Below are 18,950 nucleotides of genomic sequence, written 5' to 3' on the forward strand. Positions count from 1 at the left end.
ATTCCCCCAAGATATCCAAAGTGAGCCCAGCCGCGTTTTAGCAGCGTGAATTTAAAACAGAGGAGCGCTGATTGACTAAGTATTCAGGAAACCGAATGAAATCTTCATGTGCAGCTGCTAGCGCCCCCTAGTCAGGATGTCTGAAACGCCTATGAATGACGCTATAAATGTGCGCGAGTTCCCTGCTACGGACATACAGGAAATACTGACAACTTAGTTTAAGAAGACTTAATCAAATGTGCTTTTGGCAATGCACGGGTTTAATGTAGATTAGTAACCTATATAAAATGTACTGTAATTGAATTTACACTGTTTAAGAGTGTCAGGTATACACGTCAGTTTATCCCTTACGTGTTGTGATACACAATCGGCATAAAAATGCCTAGTAATAAACAATGTTGCTATGCACCACTGCAAGCTGCGGTACCTATAACCTTTTATTGGATAATAAACCTGCTCCATAGTGCTAGATAATGTATTGTCAAAGATAATAAAACATATACACATAACATTTTTGCTGACATACGTTTTCCCTTCTTTTGGAAACCGTGGGTCAGCAGTCTCCTGACTACGACGCAGGTAGGGTCATTCTAAGGAAATCGGAAGACGTCAGTACCTGACTGTTTCCAATGTTAAACACACTGCATGTGCCTGTGCTTGCTATCCCAAAACTATTCCCAGGTTCAGCACCACCAGTGTATGTCTCATTTCAGACAATTAAATGAAACCTCATCTCATGGTGAAATGGGAAACGGTAATCCAACCTTCTCCTGTTTATTGCTTTTTAAGCATGTATACCTGCAAATAATTCTTCCAACGATGCTAAATAAAAGCAAATACCACAGGATATCTACTTTTCTTTTTACCTGCCTGTAATAGAAAACCAAGTACAATAAAAGAAAGCTGCTTGTCCGGGGGTAATTGCTTGAGCAAGGAGAAGGGTCCTGGTATCTTTGCAACTGCTAGTTGGCTGCAGTACTTGCCAGCTGTTACTCTTGGGCTACCTGAATGTGCTGTGTGTAAAAAAAAATAAACCTAAAATTTAGCTTCAGTCGTGGCAGAGGAGATGTATTTTATGGAAAAAAAACATAACTCAAAATAGCAGCCCTGTATCATTCTCCACCACCCCGTGTTAGGTAGCATGCTGTCATCAACATATTTGTGAAGTTTGAGAATAAGAGCTGCAACCATCCTAATGTTTGAAGCTCCAAAAAGAAATATAAAAAGTATGTTGTTGGTGGTGAAAGAAAAGCAAAACAACCTTTTCAGGACCAACTACTGCTCTGGCTTGGAACCTTTAAAAATGGTTGAAACATGAGGCTGGTCCTATGCTTGCAGAAGAACAGGTAAAGTTTTATTCCGTGCTGAAAAGGAAAAGAAAAGACACAAAGTTTCGGCTGCAGAGCACTCTTCAGGTGTGTTCCTATGCTTGCCCACTTGAAGATTTATACTGACCAAAAAGGGAAAATGCCATTATACTTTAAAAGAAAGGTCTTTAACCCATATTGTATGTTCTGCCTTTATTAAATTATTGCTTCCTTTAGTAACATAAATGTAAAACCTGGATGCTGAATGATAAACTAGAGGCAAAACTAAAGAAGCAAAATGTGTGCTTAGAATGACAAAAAAAATACACCTCATTTGGCTCAGAAACCCCGAATGTGGCTGAATCATATTTAATCATACAAATCTTCAGGAGTTTTAAAGTGGGATATTTACAATCCTGCAACTAAAACAATAAAGTACTATTGTAGCTATCATTGGCACAAAGCAGAATTCAGCTCATTAATGCAAAGTACATTCATTTTTAAGTCTCATTTTATTCTTGAATATTTTGTTTCTTAATTTCCCATCTTCAGTCACTTTTAAGTGTCGGTTGCAGTTGGCTTTTTAAACATGCCAACTCGGACTGCACCCACTTTAACTTCTAAGAGCTTACAAATGTAGTGCTCAGGTTGCTTGCCAGTGCAGTAAACTCTATCACTCTTACTGAATCTCCTACTCATTCACCTTCTCAAAATACTCTTTCGAACCTTCAGGGGTTGGCTTGATCTGGAAAACAAAATGAAAAACAAACATTTAAAAGCATTTGTATTCAGAAGCATAGAGTGCCATGAGCAAAAGAATCAGAAAAACAATAGCAAAATATTTTGAAAATCATATGACGGGCTGCACCCATATCAATCTCCCATTTAACTTCCGCGGAGAATGAACTGGCCAATTTTAAACAGGGTGACTAGTTTTGCAGTGCGTCTGTGTCAGTGTGTGCCCTGTGATGTCCTGTCGTCCTGTCCAGGGTGTACCCCGTCCCTTGCCAAGACAGACTGTGGCTCCCCCACGACCACAATTGGATAAATCAGATAGAAAATGGAGGAATGGACTAGTTTTGCAGTAGTCAATGTTTTCTCTTAAAGCTACAACTCCAAGGACAAACGCGTTTTAAAAAAGGACTTCTAGTACCGCTGTCTTGGTGTGTGCCGGAACATACCGTGGGAGTATCGGGGGTCCAGCTGGCAGGGCACACCTCTCCATGGGTCTCCACAAACTGGAAGGCCTTGACCAACCGCAGGGTCTCCTCCACACAGCGACCCACCGGCAGGTCGTTGATGCTCATGTGTTTTACAACACCACTGGGGTCAATGAGGAACAGACCTCTGCAGAAGAAAGGCCATCAGGCTCATATGAGTCTTAGACAATAAAAACAAGGTGCTCGGGTGCTGGTTTGGATACAAAGGTCAGTTCTTTTGTCTTCCCCTCAGCCTCATGAATAATGATTCTTGGATTGCAACTGTGGTCAACATTATGGAAAACGTTTACATGATGTTTAGATGGATGGGAGATACATTCATTTCATTTGGGACCCACGGAGAGAAATTAATATGGTATGGTCCTCCATAGTTCCAGACAATAAGCTCAGGAGATGTTTCTGTACATTTCGAACACCTTTACAGTTTCATAAACCAGACAGGATTTTTCACAAAAAAAGCACATTTCATGAGGACTTTAAAAATGTGTTTCTCAATTTTCAAAACTAGCAGCACTGCAGCAATCATTCTCGAGTCCCTTGCAAATAGAGCCAGACTTAGCACCAAAAAGGTATCTTTCAGTTGGTTAAACAAGCATTTCCTCTGTGGCTCTTCCAGTAAAACGCACTGTTCAGAGCGCAGGATGGACCGTATAATGTGGACGTCGCAAGAATCAAGGAAATACAGAGCTATAGTTAAGAGTATCAATTGTAACTGACAGTTTCAAAACTACGAACTGAAAAGTATAAACATAACCATTTTATACATCCTGATTCCAATACAGACCATTAGTACTGATGAAGGAAGATATCAAAATGCTTCTTAATAAATTACTTTCAACCTGTGTCTCAAGACCATAATCTCTATGAGTAGACAAGTGCAGTTTGGGGCTGCTACCTCAATGCAATGCCAGGCCCCTCCAGCAGCACTCCATAATCCCTGGACACCTGCTTGTTGAGATCAGACAGCAGGGGGATGTTTATGTGACCCAGGCCACCACTCTGAAAAAAACAGACAGGAAGAGCTTGGAACAGCCATGTGAAAAATCAGCATTCTGTAATGATCAGAACCATTTCTCTCACGTGTTTCCGTTTTTTCTTATTGGGTTGCTCATGTATTTTTTTCTGTATTTCCTTAATTAGTTCATACTATACAGAAAATGGTTTAAAACACAACCCCTCATTGAAGACCAACATTAGACAAAAGAAGGCTAGCCTTTTTCCCCTGAGCTTTGACTAGGACAAAACAATCAGTGTCTGAAAAGACATTTGTGACAGTTCAAAGCTAATGTGTAGTACAAGTGACTTGGTGCATTATAATCAGCCTCTCCTACATAGGTTCTCCTATGTAACTAAAACATGGTGTGTTCTTCAATAGTTCAACCTCAGATTGTCTTAGAGGTAAGCATCATGTAGCAAGATTAAGAGATTTAGGAGGACACAAAACAATGTTAAACATTTTAAAACTTGCTCACTATTGTGAGACAATAGGCCAAGCCCTAAAAATGGCAATAGGAGGCAAGACTGAGTGGTTTCCCCTGAATACACAGGCTTTGCCATCACCACAAGATGCATAAAATCAAGACTCATCAGGAAACATCTGCTTTTGCCATTACAAATGGAGCTGTCATTCATGTTAATGGACATATCCGACAATCAAACTGTTAGGTCATTAGGACAAGTAATGACTGCTTCTGGACGGATCATGGATATTACCTGTCAGCAACTAAAACTACTGGAAGTCTAGAGAAGCTGAAGGGATTGACCCTGGATTAACCAAGTGACAAGCATTGCAACGTACTTGCCAGAAACATTTTAAGAGGCCTCTATCCATCACTTCAGAAACATATTATTGCTAAATGTGCTTAAAATCTACAATACTTATATTTCTTACTGGATGTGCTCCCAAAGTTAGTCATCAATCAAAAAGGAGCACAAAAGGGGCTCAGGTTGTAACATTTTCTGCTTTTATTACTGCATAGATATACTTTTGGTTGTACAGTGGTATCAATACTCAATACAGGTGACCAAGGAACAATATTACTTCATGGGAAAACATTCTGTGACGCATTTCTATAAACCCACCTTTCGAGCAGTGTTGGTCCAGGCCAGGTGGGTAAAGTGAGAGTCCACAGAGACCCCGACAACCTCACAATTGACATCATGGAACTCACTGGCTTTGTCACTGAAGGCAATGATCTCTGTAGGACAGACGAAAGTGCTGCAGAAAGGAAAAAAAATCATGCTAGATGGCAAAACAAAATTACAAGTAGGACAGGGACCTGTAGTTTGGACAATGTTAAATTTGACTGAATTTCAAATCTTAATTTGGAACAGGTGCTTCAGTCTGCAATGAATGATCTCCATCTATTAATGGCATGTAGAAACGGCTGCATTTAAATTTGGAGGCAATTTAAGGGAGGCTTTGACAGCACAAAGATCAAATAAAAGTTTGCTACTTCCTGTTTTAGTTATCTTGCAATAATGCCTCATTAACGTAAGGCTTACACCTAACATAAACATAACATAAAAAAAAAAGATTACAAACCAGAAGAGCCCATTCAGCCCATCTAGACCGACTGGTAGGTCACAATTATTTGAATCAATTATATCAGCCAGTCGTTACTTAAAGTGAAAGAAAGTATCGGGTTTCACAGCATGGTCAAGCAGCAGGTTCCATATTCCCACAACCCTTTGAGTAAAGAAGTGTCTGCAGTTCCCAACATCAAAAAGGCCTGTTCTCCCACGCTACTCAAGCAAGGCGCTTTTTACAAGTGTTATACAGGAGTAAATGTGAGCAGTTAAGTTTGCCTACAACAATTTCAGAAAAAAACTTTTTTTTTTTTTTTTACTTTTATGTTTAGTTAGTGTCTAGTTATCTACAGTTAAACACTTATATTAGCAGGCTTTGCCGTTACAGCAATTGCCCCACCCTTGAGAACAGTGGCTGACTGTGCAGGTTTGATAAAAGAACAACACAAATTTACGCTAGCTCAGATAAAGGTTTTTGTCTCCAAAGAAACTGTGAAGCAGTTCCAGATTATAAACCCAAGTGCTAGACTATTACCCAGTCACGTATTTTATCTGTGACAAACAGACTTCCATTCTCACAACGTGAAGGCTTTTAAAGTAACTAGACAGGAGGTTAAAACTCATTTTTGTTAACCTTCTAGAAAATCATTTTACTTGTTTAAAGATCACAGCATCATAAGCAGACAAAATGTACCCCATAACAAGGATGCAATTTAAAAATTTATCCACACATAAGATTGTAATACAGTGTGTGGGGAAAGAAAAGCTCTGACACTCAAAGACAAGGTACACTTACAAATCTAGAGGATAAAAGAAAAGAACTAGATATTTGCCCTTGAAGTCATCAAGGCTGATCTCCTTGAACTCCCCATTGTGAACAGCAGTGCCTTTGAAGTACGGAGCATGCTGGGTGACAACAGGAGCCAACCTCACACAGCCTGGAACAGGAGAACATTAGGGTTATTAGGTCATTTGTGGAATTTCTGGATTAGCACTCTAAGCACAAAATCAATACAAATCTAACACAAGACTAGAATACTAAACCTTGTCTTCGGACCTTACATCAGTGCCTTAGGCTGCGAAAACTGTGACTTCTTCCATAACTACTTTTTGACACATTAATAATCCACCTCATTATTAAACGTCTGCTCATGTCAAACAAAAAGACTTTGTAATGCTTTAAACTTTACCTCTGTTGCATAATACAACAAATCCATAAAAAGTAAACTACATATAACAAAGTCATGGGTGAATAAAGAACAAGCTCCTTAACAAAATAACCTTTTCTCTTTACAGCATTAGAGAACGTCTCACACCACGGTCACGGATGCAAAACGGCAATTTACCTGTACTGAAGGCAAGTTTTTGGTTGGCTGAGCAGGCGAGGATCCTTCTGGAAGAGTTATATAGCAATGATCCAACTGGGGACGAAGCAGACTTCAGCCCAGCGGAGGAAACTCTAGAGATCTTATATAGAAAAATATGTTCAGCGGGGCATGTTAGCGAATACTGTACATGGAAACATCTTTATAGTCTAAACCCCATTATCCTGTCTGATAATATACTATAACGGTAGCGTAATTATGGCATGCACATATTTTTTTTCATATCAATGTAAAGATAAGCAAGAAGGGAAATCGGAAATGGTTTACGTCTTTGGCGTCTGTATTTAAACTTCTGCGTGTCCATTTGTTATTACCTTGGATTAAATCCTAAAGCAATGTGCATGTGACCGTCCACTGGAGCTGGTAAAGTCGTTATATAAACTGAATGCCAAAGGTTATACTTAGAAAACATCCCATTCCGTCACATCTTTGTAATAACAACAATTGCAAAATATCAAATAATCCAATCAAACAGATGACGGAAAAATGCAACAGAAAAAGCAGAGTTTAATATTAATTCTTAATATTATTTCCTTGAAATACTTACAGAAGTTCTAAATACTCTTCCTAAGGTGGCTGCCATTTTGAAATTCTGACACGCTGCGTTCTTGTCCGTAGAGTTGCCGAACTCTGCGCGGATTCTGTGCAGATTCTGCGTCTGCGTGAACTCAGCTGGAGAAAAACTGTACAAGGTCACGCATCCACGGTCTGAAGAGTGTTCCCAGCCGCGCAGGTCCTCAGCAGTTCCTGCGCAAGAGCAGCGTCACTTCAAAACAACAGAGGCACGGTGACTGATAAAAGAAATATGCTGGACTCTTGCTGTAATTCTCATTCGGCTTTATAGCGCCATCTAGACAAGGACTCTGAAACGCCATTAAACGCTGTTAATGTGCGTGTGGATTTCGTACTATGTCGAATAGATCTATAAAATACTGACGTAATTGTATTATTGAGGAATAATCACGTGCCTAATAATAAAATAAGTAAAGAAATAGAAACCACACGCTGAAGAAGGCTACACAACCGAAACGTGTTTCCTTTCTTTTCTTTTAGACAATGAAATAAACCTTTACTTGTTCTTTTACAATTTGTCAGTTTATCCCTAAAGAGTTGTAAGTCCCATTCAGAACAAAAATGCCTATTACTAAAAAGAATAATTGTGTTGTTGTTCACATGAGCTGATAATTATGTGTATTAAATGGTGTATACAAACACTTGTGAACCACTGTAAGCTCCTTCCCCCGCTGCCTTCTAGTTTCATATAAGAGTGTAACATATAAGCACTTCAGCTACATATAAGAGTTTCAAACTGCCTTCCTTTATAAACAAAACTTTCTAAAACATGGCTAAACAACCATAAGGTGCAACTTTCTCTTTTGTGAGAGGAAACTATAGCATATGTGGAACCAGTACAATTCTTTAACCAGCAGCCATATCACCCTGCAACTCACAACTGGCAACCCACTGAAGCTAAGCAGGTGTGAGCCTGGTCAGTACCTGGATGGGAGACCTTGTGGGAAAGCCAAGGCTGCTGCTGGAAGAGGTGTTAGTGGGGCCAGCAGGGGTTGCTCACCCTGCGGTCCCGGTGGGTCCTAACAGGGACACTATACTGTAAGCAGGTGCTGTCCTTTGGATGAGACATGAAACCTAGGTCCTGACTCTTGTTGGTCATTAAAAATCCCAGGGTGTTTCTTGAAAAGAATAGGGGTGTAACCCTAAATTGGCCATTGGCCTTTACCACTCATGGCCTCCTAATAATCTGCCTCTATAAATTGGCTACATTACTCTCCTCCTGCTGATAGCTGATGTGTGGTGAGTGTTCTGGTGGATGCTGCACATTGGTGGTGGAGGGGAGTCCCCATTACCTGTAAAGCATTTTGAGTGGAGTGTCCAAAAAAGCACTATATAAGTGTAAGCAATTATTATTATTATCCTTCCTTTATAAACAAAACTTTCTAAAACATGGCTAAACAACCATAAGGTGCAACTGTATACTATAGAGGAAACTATAGCATATGGGGAACCAGTATACTTCAGTCTGATGACATCATAATCCTGGACCACTACAAGCCGTTTCATTATTGTGACATCAATGCTGTTGTCATGGCATCAAGAATTTAAGTAAGAACAACAAAAATAAAGCGAATAAAGTGTTTTCATCACACATTGACCTTACAAAACTTTTAGCTGGATTCAGAAAGGGAACCTCATTAAAAATGAATTCTAATTCTTTATTTGGATTAGATTCATCTGATGGTAAGAAATACATACCATTTTTTCTAGTATCAAACTGGTTTCAAGTATTGAGAGATTATATTATATATCAGAAATTACTTGTATCTTTTTTCTGTAGCTGATTTTCATGTGATATAATATCTAAGTATAATGTTTTGCCTTGTGATAGATAGGTGTCCCATCCAGGGTATAGTCCTGCCTTGTACCCAAAGCTTCTTTAAACTCCAGGGTACTGTCACTCTTTCTAGAGATTAGTAATTAGGGGATTTCTGAAAAAAAGAAGGAAGTATTTTTCTTCAAGAAACCTCATTATTTTCAGTAATATAGTTTCTCTATTAATTTCATTTTACTGTTATTGTTTTTCACTATCTACAATGTTTATGGCTCAGTAGCAGGTGTTAAATTTTGATGTAAAAACATGTAACTCATCCCATACTTAATGTATATTCTGCACTACTTTGATCAAATAAAGATGAAGTATTCTAAAGAAACCTAATTATTGTTTAAAACATGTTACATTATGTACAGTATAATGTGAAGAAGTGCTCTTCACTCTTTTACTTTTACTACAATTCCCTTGTGTATTTTTATGTGAAAAAACCTTAAATTGTCTCAGTCTCCTTAACAGTCTATTATTATATTTTGTGTATTAAGAAATCCTTAATAAAGAAATTCAAGGTTAGTTTGTACAATGACAGCTAATTTCTGTTTTTGGTTAAAAGCTATGTTGAACTATGAATATGTTATACTATATATGTGGTCTTTAAAAGAAATTTAAAAAATGTAATTCGGGAGAAACTTTCCAGTGAGATTTTTGTTAACACATATGTTAATATTAACGTATACAGTATGTGTTGTGTAAGTTACGGTATATTAATGTTATCACATTAAACTGGACATCGTAACAGGGCTCATAATTTGTGACATCATACGTGTCATCAAACTAACATCCCGAACAAGGTAACTGCACAAATCATTAAATGTACATGTTGAAGTGACTTGATACATTACGATCTGAAAAAACCTATCCTATTAAATCTTTCGTGACAATGAATATTAATTTTGTGTCATTATCATGTTTACCTACAGGTAAGAATTAAAAAAATCTATTATATTTTTATTTTCTTTAAGACTGATATTTTGGGCTCCTCTATGTTTAAGACTAATTGTTATTATAACTAATTACTTCAATGCTACCTATAAAATTGAAAGAAGTTTGTGTTAATGCATCGTTTTATATCTTTTATCAGGTTATTTCTACTTTTTTTAATAAGCTTTACTAACCAAATATTAAATGAATATGAAGTAAAACATGGTGGCAGTGAAAAGCTGCAGCCTCCAGGATATGTTCATTTTTTGTAGTAATTTGACATCTTTATAATGTATAAAATTATTATCCCCAATTAATGTCTTCTAAACATTTACATTTTGATTTGTTTTCTAATGTGACTACAACACTAAGTCTAAATGTCTGACATAACCAAAAGCCCAGCCATTCAGGACTGTCATACACCTTCCTAAAACATTTTGTCCAACATAAGCCTTCTAGAAACTTTTGGAAATGCTGTCACAATATCTTGTGATAGCTGGTTCATCAAAACACAAACAACATTCAAATAATGAATGATGTTTAATGAATCTCTCTCTGACTTACTGTACTTACAGGTTATTGAAGTTGAACAATGACAAGGCATACGTTACCTTACTAACTTTACCTGTGATGGCAACAATTTTATACATAAACGCAGTTGTTCTGGTCCCAATATTAGATGGATCTAATTTTTATTTCTTTCAGGAATAGACCATTGCCTTGTTTCAATTTTAACTTTGTCTCTTCCAGAACTCAATGATTTCTTTAAGACTTCAATACTGTAAAACACACCTTTGTCTTTTAATGTCTTTGAAGATTGCGAAGCTTAACATATTGGTTGTCCTGTGCATTTTGTTGATTGGTGAAAGTATGAAAAAATGTACAGTCCTGACAAAATCAAATTCCCTGCCAAAACACATCTGTTTTGTTTTTGCATTTACTGCCTTAAAAATTTAAGATTGATTTAAATAGAAATCTACTTTGTTGCTTTAAGTCCTATACACACAAGATAGCCTTGTGTTTTGTACATAACAAAGAAGAACAAAAATTATGAACTCCATTTAAACCTGTTTTTTTAAGCACCATATGGGTACATTTGAGTATACAGTAGCCTGTTATATTGATGAAACACACTAGGATGTTCAATAGCAGTGGATTCTTTCACAATAGTGTAGGAGGCCAGCTTTTTCCAACAGCTTAAGTTTGCCACTGTTTGCAGGAGGTGCTGTGTGGCTTGGGGCTGGGAGCATACCCTAAAAAGTGATCAAATCCCACCTGGAAAAAGGATTAGGACACAAAGACGAGAAGAAAAAAGCTCAAATGTAGAAGTTGGATCTCAGATTAACACTATGGTCTTGCATGCAAGAAGAAAAAGCATGAACAGAGGGCTGGGAACTCCAATGTGACATGAACTGTGTCACGGAGTTGGGGTTCGAAAGTTTCTCCGGTCTGAGACAGTTAGTCTGGCATAATTCTTTTCATTTACACTTCCATAGACACATTGAGGTCTTTAGGCCACATTAAGACTGCTCTCAAAATTTCAAACATTCACAAAATATTTAACAGTCTGCCAGAGACTTTCAGAAACTCAGATTTCCTGTTTTTAAATTGAAATTGGAAAGGGTTCCATGTTTTGACATGACTGACATTTTTAGTCGAAATACAGGTAGGTGCGCATAATAATTATTATATTAAATTGGCTTTCTGTATTATTTCATGTTGGAGGGATACAATAAGGCATAGCTCAGCTCCATGAAGGTTTGAAATTAGTTTAATTACAAATCGCCACTATCCAAAGAGAAAAAAATGTCTCTTTTCCCGCTATTCTCTAATTATACTCATTCTCAAAAGTCTTTTTATACTCCAAGCATAGCTATAGTTACCATAAACAGACAAAATATACTTTACCACTAAATGCAGAAGGGCAGTCATGCACACTACACATGGTGCAGCACCATTCACAGAATGCATTTTCTAATGTCAAGCTGTCCGAGAATATCACCAAGTCAGCTGAACAGCTGAACTAGTTACAGCCAGACACAAACAGCAGGCCTGTCTGATTTCTACAATGGTAAAGAGCTTTTGGTTACTGTTATAAAAGACTCTATATGCAATAAAGTATATTTAAATCTAATATTTTTAAAATATTTGTAAATAGAGAACATACAGTTTTCTAGGAACAAGTAATAGGTTTATTCCATGCTGAAAAAAAGAAGAAAGAGAACACAACGTTTCGGCCGTGGAGCCTTCTTCAGGTGTGAGAGAGACAGGGCAGTAGGCAAAGTTAAAGTAGCGGGAGAACAAAGGTTGGGAGGGAGGAGGAGTGAGAGGCGGGAGCAGGGGACAGAAAGAGAGGCCAATCAAGAGGTGTGAAGTCAGAATGGGTGCAGAGAGGTGTGAAATGAAACTTCCAATGAATGGAGAAAATTTAAAAGAACAGTAGTCTGTCGTTAAGGGAAGGGAGAAGGTGTGATCCTAGCTGCAGAATAATTTTAGTTTCGGTGGTCTTTCTGATGTATGAGTTCGGAAAACCGTCTTTGAGAACACAGACGGAGAGATTAGAGTGGTCGTGGCCGTCAGAGGTGAAATGAGAAACAATGGGCTTGGAGAGATCTTTAATCTTTACAGCCCTGACATGTTCTCTGAAATGGTCTCCGAGTCTCCTTCCTGTTTCTCCAATGTAGATGGCTGGGCATTTACTGCAAGGGATACAGTAAATAAGGTTGCTGGAGGTACAAGATGCTGTCTGGGTGATCCGGAATTGTCCTGAGGGGCCTTGAATTAGTGTGGTGGTGGCTGTGTATTTGCAGGTGATACAGCGAGCTCTGTTGCAAGGGAAAGTGCCTGGTGTGGATGGTTGTTGAGCGCGGTCAAGGGAGCTGTGAACAAGGAGGTTACGCAGATTAGGTGGTCGGCGATATGAGATGATAGGGCGATCAGAAAAGAGGGCCCCAATGGAGGGATCATCCTGTAGGATGGAAAAGTTGTGGTTAATGGTCCTGGGGATAGGAAGTGTGTTAGGGTGGTAAGGAAGCACCAAAGGAATGCGGTTGTTACGGCGGGAGTTCCTGATCGGGTTGATGGTCCGGGGGGTGTTTTTGGCTCGGGCAAGGGCCCTGTCAATCACACTGCTGGGGTATCCTCTGTTGATGAAAAATGAGTACATTTCGAGGGCTTGGTTCTCGAAGTCGAAGTCGTCGCTGCATAATCGTCGTGTTTTCTATATTTTTAATTGATTTGAATATGTCTGTACTATATTTAGCAGGAAAATGGTTTTAGAAAATGAATTTAGACAATCACATGACATATATAAGATCTGGCTTCTGTGGTTGCTAGTCGCTATAACCAAGACAAACTTCTCATCTAGCAGTTTCTTGAATGATACAAATGTATGAACTTCAGCAACACATCTGGAGTTTCATATAAGAGTGTAACATATAAGCACTTCAGCTACATACAGTATAAGAGTTTCCAACTGCCACAATAGTATCCTTCCTTTATAAACAAAACTTTCTAAAACATGGCTAAACAACCATAAGGTGCAACTTGCTCTTTTGTGAGAGGAAACTATAGCATATGTGGAACCAGTATACTTCTGTCTGATGACATCATAATCCTGGACCACTACAAGCCATTTCATTATTGTGACATCAATGCTGTTGTCATGGCATCAAGAATTTAAGTAAGAACAACAAAAATAAAGCAAATAAAGTGTTTTCATCACACTTTGACCTTACAAAACTTTTAGCTGGATTCAGAAAGGGAACCTCATTAAAAATGAATTCTAAGTCTTTATTTGGATTAGATTCATCTGACGGTAAGAAATACATACCATTTTTTCTAGTATCAAACTGGTTTCAAGTTTTGAAAGATTATATTATATATCAGAAATTACTTGTATCTTTTTTTTCTGTAGCTGATTTTCATGTGATATAATATCTAAGTATAATGTTTTGCCTTGTGATAGATAGGTGTCCCATCCAGGGTATAGTCCTGCCTTGTACCCAAAGCTTCTTTAAACTCCAGGGTACTGTCATTCTTTCTAGAGATTAGTAATTAGGGGATTTCTGAAAAAAAGAAGGAAGTATTTTTCTTCAAGAAACCTCATTATTTTCAGTAATATAGTTTCTCTATTAATTTCATTTTACTGTTATTGTTTTTCACTATCTACAATGTTTATGGCTCAGTAGCAGGTGTTAAATTTTGATGTAAAAACATGTAACTCATCCCATACTTAATGTATATTCTGCACTACTTTGATCAAATAAAGATGAAGTATTCTAAAGAAACCTAATTATTGTTTAAAACATGTTACATTATGTACAGTATAATGTGAAGAAGTGCTCTTCACTCTTTTACTTTTACTACAATTCCCTTGTGTATTTTTATGTGAAAAAACCTTAAATTGTCTCAGTCTCCTTAACAGTCTATTATTATATTTTGTGTATTAAGAAATCCTTAATAAAGAAATTCAAGGTTAGTTTGTACAACGACAGCTGCATTTAAATGAAACAGATTGCTTCTGACCATACAGAAATAATTTAGTAATCATTTGTATGTGACTGAGTTGATACCCTTCAAAAGACAGGACTGGATACATACAGGACCGGTAGTTCAACTGTGTTTTCTTTTTGGGTCCAAGGATCCTTGGCAGGAGCTTCTTCCATACCGAGAGAGAATGGCAGACAGGAGAGCAGGGAGGGAAGAAGAAACAAGAGCAGCAGGAACTCAGAAAGAAAGTGTGGCAGGTCAAAAAGAAAGATGGGTGAAAGCATGGAGCAAGATATGGGTTGTAAAAGGAAGAAGGATTCACATGGAGGACACATTTCAGCATGTGAGACAATATCGCTTTCTGGCTCACAGGGTCTAGTCAGTGAAAGTCGTGAGGCAGGTAGTGAACCTCCTCCTGCCCAGGACACTCCTAAGAGAACGCCAGACCCACAATGTAGAGGTTAGTGAGGACTCTTTATATTCGTATTTAGTATTATTGGCTATTACAACTGCATTTTGTCTTCTGTAAACTTTGAAACTTTGTAATACTTTGAAACTAATTAATAATAGTCTGCCACTCTGTGATTGTCTTACAGTTCTCTTACACTATTAATTGTTATAATGGGACTTTTAACTAGAGCTTGCATTAATTTTATAATTATATTTTGAATTTCGACTTTAACCTTTAAAGCTTTAGGTAATATATTACAGAAGGATTTTTTAAGGGCACAGCTGGTTTATTTTGTGCAAAGTGCATCAGCCTTCACTTTGTCCAATTTCATTTTCAGAAACTTTTGACCGACTTTATATGGAAACATACTTGCTAGGAGCTGGTGGATATGGCTCAGTCTATGCTGGATACAGAAAAGAAGATGGACTTCCGGTAATTAGCCTTACTTCTTAAAAATGGCCATGATGTCCATTTAACTCAAGGTTTTCAATAGTGCTCATGAGGTTTAGAAGTGGAAGAGATAATATTTTTTGTTTTCATTTTCATGCAGGTGGCAGTAAAACATGTTCCAATGAATAAAGTGAAATGGGCTCAGGTTGTAAGTATAGTATATTCTGATGTTTTTTTTTCCCTAGATCTCTTTAAAAATGAAATTTGCTTTCACTGTCCCTCAAGAAACTGGCCTCATTGTTCCTTACTGTATGTTGCAATTGCAAATCACAATACTAAAGCTTTTAAAACTCCTTCCCAGCCTAACAGAACAAACATTTCCATTGTAAACTCAAGAAAAATTATGGACCACTTTTTGGTTTATTGGAAGAGATTGAAAGTGAATAACAAATACATAATTTCTGCTTCCTTGAATAACATGGTCTGTTTCATTGCAGCATTTCTCATTCATGATCAGTTCACAATAGTTTGTGTAGATTAGACTTTTGTGCCGATGTGCAGGTCCTTTTGGTCACATTCTAATATGGTGCAATTGTATATGAACTTTTCCACACAGAAACTCGAGGATAAGGTGGCAGATTTCCCCCTGGAGCTGGTCCTGCTGTTGATAGTTGGCGATGACCCAGTGTACCCTGGAGTGATCAAACTGCTGGACTGGTTTGAGCTACCTGATGAGTATTTGCTGGTTCAGGAGCGGCCCGAGCCCTGCCAGGACCTTTTCGCCTTCACTGAGGAGCGGGGTGGCTTCTTGGAGGAGGCCGAAGCCCAGAACTTCCTGCAGCAGCTGGTCAACACCCTGCAGCACTGCCACCAGCGTGGAGTCCTGCACAGAGACATCAAGGCAGAGAATATCCTTGTTCAGATAGATACCAAGAGGCTGAAATTGCTGGACTTTGGCTGTGGCTGTATTCTGAATGACTCTGCCAAAACACAATTCCGAGGTGAGTGGAGGCGAGCTGAAAAGGTTTGACCATGACCAAAAACGCCCTCCTGTTGAGAAAACTGGGGAAAATAGTAGATATGAGGATTGTTTTCAGAAATGAGTTTCAAAGTGAAAGGCAATATTTGAAAGTGAAGATACAAATAAGGGAGTCAATTTTGCAGTTAGTGTTAATTAGTCTCTTGCGTCTACAGGAACAGCTGAATACACACCTCCTGAGTGGCTTCGTTATGGAAAGTACCACGGTGTCCCAGTGACTGTCTGGTCCCTAGGAATTGTACTTTATGACATGATCTGCGGAGACCTGCCTTTTAAGACAGAGGGGGAAATTCTAAAGGGAGTGCTGCACTTCCCAAGGGGTATCTCTAGAGGTGAGCTTGAAAAGACAGTTTGATCAACCAATGTGATTCGGAACCAATCAAAGGAAATTCCAAACCAACTGTCTCCTTATTTTTTACCCCACAGAATGTCGGAATCTCATTCGTTGCTGCCTGACCAGGCGGCCTGAGAATCGCCCATCCCTCGAGCAGATTCTGCTCCACCCCTGGATGGCGTGAATTCACCGGACTGGAAGAGGGTATGTTGTACTATGTTGTACTATATTGTGGATTCCGAGTGACATTTGTAATAGACAGCACTATTACAAATATTGCTATTTTCAATGGTACACAAATACAGTGATAATCTTTTATGTTTCTTTATGTTTTACAAGCCAGACAGATTCAGATTTTAGTTTGTAAGTAACATATGATGTTTAATACTGTCTTGACAGTATTAGATCCTTTAAAATGATAAATTTGTGCTGTGGAAATTAAAGCTCTATTGTACATGCCCAGAAATTCATATTTGTTAGCTTTTCAATAAGAAACTTTTATGTGGTGTGAAAGCAAGTCATAATGAATGAGTGTTTTATAATGTTTTACCTCAGGTTAAACCACTCAATAGGAAACAAATTTTCATTCTTTTGCCACTACTACACCATCTTTCAGGGTTTCTATAGCTCTTTTGTGCATGACCTAGCTATTCTTTCTCTTTTGTTCCATTTTATTTTTAGGTTGGTCTGAGAGCCATAATATATGGATGAGTATCTTCCAGAGTAACCCTCTCTTTGCTGAGACATTGGATTAATGAGGACAGGATTTGTATTTACAAGAAGGTGAAAATGAAAGATGATATTAAGCCTTGCCAATACTCACGTGCAACATCTTCGGATTGAGTACAGATTGCTAAATGTCTTGGATTGAAATCGTTACAGTAGATGTAGTAATTGATACATTTATATTTTTCTCGTTTCATAAAATAAAATATTTTTTCTCTGAAATGGACAGTGTGGCAACTCTTGATTTCATTTATATAAGAACACTAACGTACTTGTCTAAGGAACATTTATTTACCTATGAGTCAGAAATCAGACATTTCATGAAGCATGGGCCTTTAATATCAATATAAAAATTGAATTAGACTCTGTAAGCAGCACAATACAATAGCAGTTTGTGCAACATCCTTACAACTGTTGAGTCCTGAGTTTGTTTCTACACTGAGGCACTTTCTGTGTGGTGTTTGCACGATCTCCTCTAGGCATACTAGCTGGGTTAATTGATCTCTAAATTGTCCAAGTGTGTGTGAGCTCGTTGACGGACTAGTGTAGCCCTTCCTGAGCCCTGTACTTCCAGAACAGACTCCAGGGTGCTGCAATAGATACAAGAGGCTCTGTGATACAGATGGACAAGTCTTGAGATTCAGTGCTTTCTCAGACTCCCTAAGGATGCAGTCTGAGTTTAAGATTAGTCTAAATGTGTAATTATTATTATTATTATTAAGTGGAGTATTTTTCTCATTTTAAATATAATTTCCGTATCTTAATAGCAGCCCTCTACAGGCAAATAGGAAACGTTTCGGTTTAAAGTCTAATATTCACCGTCTCTGCCCCTCCAATTGTTTAGTTTCTAGGTATGTACTGCACGCAAACAGTATTAAACCTTGTCTTGCAGTCCAGACGCCTAATGAATCCTGCGGCGTCTGCGTGACATCTGTTCTGGCTATGATGCAGTATCACCGCCCACTTGTTTAAAAGGATCAGCTACAGTACCATGCTGGCGTTCGTGTGCGATCACGTGTTGAAAAACCAATACCGGCAATACAGATGTGCTGCCATGGAAACCAAAGAAGTAGTAAAATAGGGAAGCGCCTTTCATTCATCATTTTAGAACAAAGAGAAGACGCAGAGGAATCCCTAGTACCGGCACTTTTATCTCAGTATATCTAGCGCTTTGGTAGTAGCAATTACCGCTTTTATTTCTCTCAAGGTGTTCCCAATCGCTACACCTAAAATGAAGGCGGCTTTTATCGGTCTTGTTCTTCTGATACCTTGTTTTGAGTATCTGGGGGCTAAAGAGGCTCTTTCTTTCACTTACCATCGCTACCCGCAACTGCGGCAAGCACTCGTTAGCGCCTGGCTACAGTGCCCCCAGATCACTCGGCTCTATAGCATTGGCAAGAGCTCCCAAGGCAGACAGCTGCTAGTCATCGAAATCAGCGACCGGCCCGGAGTACACGAACCAGGTAAGAAAACATCTATAAATGATTAAGATAACGGAAAATGTTTTAATTTTGAATGCTGCTTGAGCAAAGGTAAAGTAAGTTTCGAATATTTCGGCATTTCCGAAATTGACTGTTGTTAAGGGAGTTTAACTTTGCGGAAGGTTAAACATGCATCAGTTATTACTGTAATGTCCGTGACATTTTGTATTCAATCAGTATTACGTTGTATTTCTACTGTGCAGATTCACAAAAACCTTTTACCTACTCGTTAGACTTATTTGTAATTGTCGTATAATTTTAGCTGGAGCTTT

General features: G+C 38.3%; 3 protein-coding genes across 3 annotated transcripts in view; 2 read left to right on the forward strand and 1 right to left on the reverse strand.

Annotated features, from left to right (window-relative positions):
* Positions 1-1,636: 1,636 nt before the first annotated feature.
* On the reverse strand, positions 1,637-7,220 carry prdx3 (peroxiredoxin 3). The gene is made up of 7 exons (XM_088916758.1): positions 6,989-7,220; positions 6,403-6,523; positions 5,853-5,994; positions 4,610-4,745; positions 3,423-3,526; positions 2,489-2,654; positions 1,637-2,052 (listed from the first exon to the last, which is right to left on the reverse strand). The coding sequence occupies exons 1-7, from the start codon at positions 7,022-7,024 to the stop codon at positions 1,999-2,001; spliced, it is 759 nt and encodes a 252-aa protein (XP_088772884.1). The 5' UTR covers positions 7,025-7,220; the 3' UTR covers positions 1,637-1,998.
* Positions 7,221-8,657: 1,437 nt separating this feature from the next.
* Positions 8,658-16,655, forward strand: LOC148834942 (serine/threonine-protein kinase pim-3-like). The gene is made up of 7 exons (XM_088916757.1): positions 8,658-8,697; positions 14,409-14,717; positions 15,046-15,140; positions 15,259-15,306; positions 15,715-16,099; positions 16,293-16,469; positions 16,564-16,655. The coding sequence occupies exons 1-7, from the start codon at positions 8,658-8,660 to the stop codon at positions 16,653-16,655; spliced, it is 1,146 nt and encodes a 381-aa protein (XP_088772883.1).
* Positions 16,656-18,210: 1,555 nt separating this feature from the next.
* The window catches only part of LOC148834943 (carboxypeptidase E-like), a 28,215-nt gene continuing 27,475 nt past the window's right edge, over positions 18,211-18,950 (forward strand). The window contains exon 1 of the mRNA XM_088916167.1: positions 18,211-18,660. Coding sequence (XP_088772293.1) covers positions 18,429-18,660 — 232 coding nt within the window. The 5' untranslated portion in view covers positions 18,211-18,428. The remainder of the gene's footprint in view (positions 18,661-18,950) is intronic.

The sequence above is a fragment of the Atractosteus spatula genome, chromosome 5 (genome assembly GCF_055471065.1).
Source record: "Atractosteus spatula isolate fAtrSpa1 chromosome 5, fAtrSpa1.hap1, whole genome shotgun sequence".
Lineage (NCBI taxonomy): Eukaryota > Metazoa > Chordata > Actinopteri > Semionotiformes > Lepisosteidae > Atractosteus > Atractosteus spatula.